The following is a 1,734-nucleotide window of genomic DNA, read 5'->3' as shown; positions in this document are numbered from 1 at the left end:
CCATTTAACAAGGATTTTCACACCTCAGAGTTTTAGTTAAAACACCATTTAACAAGGATTTTCACACCTCAGAGTTTTAGTTAAAACACCAATTAACAAGGATTTTTACACCTCAGAGTTGTAGTTAAAACTCCATTTAACATCCAACTGTTCTGATTCATGTCAGAACAGTTGGATGAATTAGCTTTGTTTTAAAAAAACAAAAATAAAAAACCTCCTGAAGACGTCTGAGGCTCGATCCTGCTGGTTTCTGATTACGTTTCCTCCCAAAGCGCCTCGTCTTCCTCATTTTGATAAAAGATGAAAGCAGAAACATGGAGGGAAACCAGAAACTTTGGGACTGGAACTCTGTCCTGCTCCCRGAGCCGTAATCACATTGTGTCCGGCCGACGGAGCTGCTGGGTCAAAYTGTGACGTCGACACATTTACATTCCTGCTGCTCTTTCAGACGAGCAGCAAACACAGAGATGATTATAGATTATTGATCCACACAAACTGAGAAAACAACACGGTCGATGTGAGGAGAGTTTCAGGTTCCAACAGAGGAAAATTACCTCTAACTACAGGAATGATAAAAATAATGAATCATTATGATTATATAATCTGGTTTCATCCATTATAAAACTACTGAGAATATTTTCTGTCACAAAAAACAAACTTAAAATCAATCAAATAAGTCACTCTTTTTTTCATTATTAGTTAAATTTTTTCCAAAATGGGTATTTATTGTATGACAGTATATAAGGGCTGTTATAAAATAAATAAAATGTGAAGTGAATTTCCAACAAAACTTCAGATATTTAATGATTAATCTCAGAAATTTCCTATAAAAAACATGTTTTTTTGTAGAAAATTTCTGATATTAATTTTAAAATTTCTGATTTTTTCGGCAGGAATTGACTCCTTTATTTCTCTACAATGGCCTTAAAGCAGATTTATGACGTTTGCTGTGTTAAAATAAAATCATCCAGTTTGCAGTTTGTTATATTTACATATTTATTTCCCATTGGATCCATATTTTAGTTTTTTGTCTCCCTCCGCCTCCCAGTGCCTCCACCACCGACCTGTCGGCCGGGTTTGACCCCAGCGGCGGCTACCTGAGGAAGAGTCCKGACCAGTACAGCTCCAGGGGCAGCATGGAGAGCCTGGACCCGGCCCAGTCCTCCCATCACCACCCAGTGACGCAGCAGCAGCAGCTCCCACTGGGCCACCGCAGCCACACTGGGCCCAACCCGGCCTACTCGTCCTGCCAGCAGCTTTCCTCTGCCAGGTCCAGAAAACAACCAGAACCAAAACAAGATCCAGATTCTGACAGGAAGGAAAAACTTTAAATATAAACATCTAAATGTCAGCAGAGTAACTGGGTAGAAACCAGTTACATTTACCCAGTTCCAGTATGAATTAGCCTATTAGATGATTATGACATATTTGAGCTGATTGTGACGTGAATATTGCAGTAATTATATAAATATAACCAACTAATTACATTTAATACAGTAACTTTTTTAAATTGTACTTGTTGGAGTATTTTTACTTTTTACTTTTACTTCAGTAAAATTTCTTGGGGGTTTTTCCCACTGAATGAAAAACAAGTTTTATCCAAAGATCCACCAGATACACACAAACATATGCGYRCGCGTTTGTTTGTAATACTTTGTGGGGACGATTTTCCTGACACTACGTTGTGGCGACCAATTGCTCCTTGTGGGGACCGAAGCCTGGTTCCCACAAGGG

The 1,734-nt window shown here is 38.8% G+C and overlaps 1 protein-coding gene across 1 annotated transcript in view; it reads left to right on the top strand.

Moving 5' to 3' along the window:
• The window catches only part of shroom3 (shroom family member 3), a 43,983-nt gene that overhangs the window by 27,053 nt on the left and 15,196 nt on the right, over positions 1–1,734 (top strand). Inside the window, exon 9 of the mRNA XM_017307728.1 lies at positions 1,049–1,270. Coding sequence (XP_017163217.1) covers positions 1,049–1,270 — 222 coding nt within the window. The remainder of the gene's footprint in view (positions 1–1,048; positions 1,271–1,734) is intronic.

This window comes from Poecilia reticulata, linkage group LG12 (assembly GCF_000633615.1).
Source record: "Poecilia reticulata strain Guanapo linkage group LG12, Guppy_female_1.0+MT, whole genome shotgun sequence".
Classification (NCBI taxonomy): Eukaryota; Metazoa; Chordata; class Actinopteri; order Cyprinodontiformes; family Poeciliidae; genus Poecilia; species Poecilia reticulata.
Note: the sequence above shows the minus strand (reverse complement) of the source record. Positions and strands in the feature narration are given on the sequence as shown.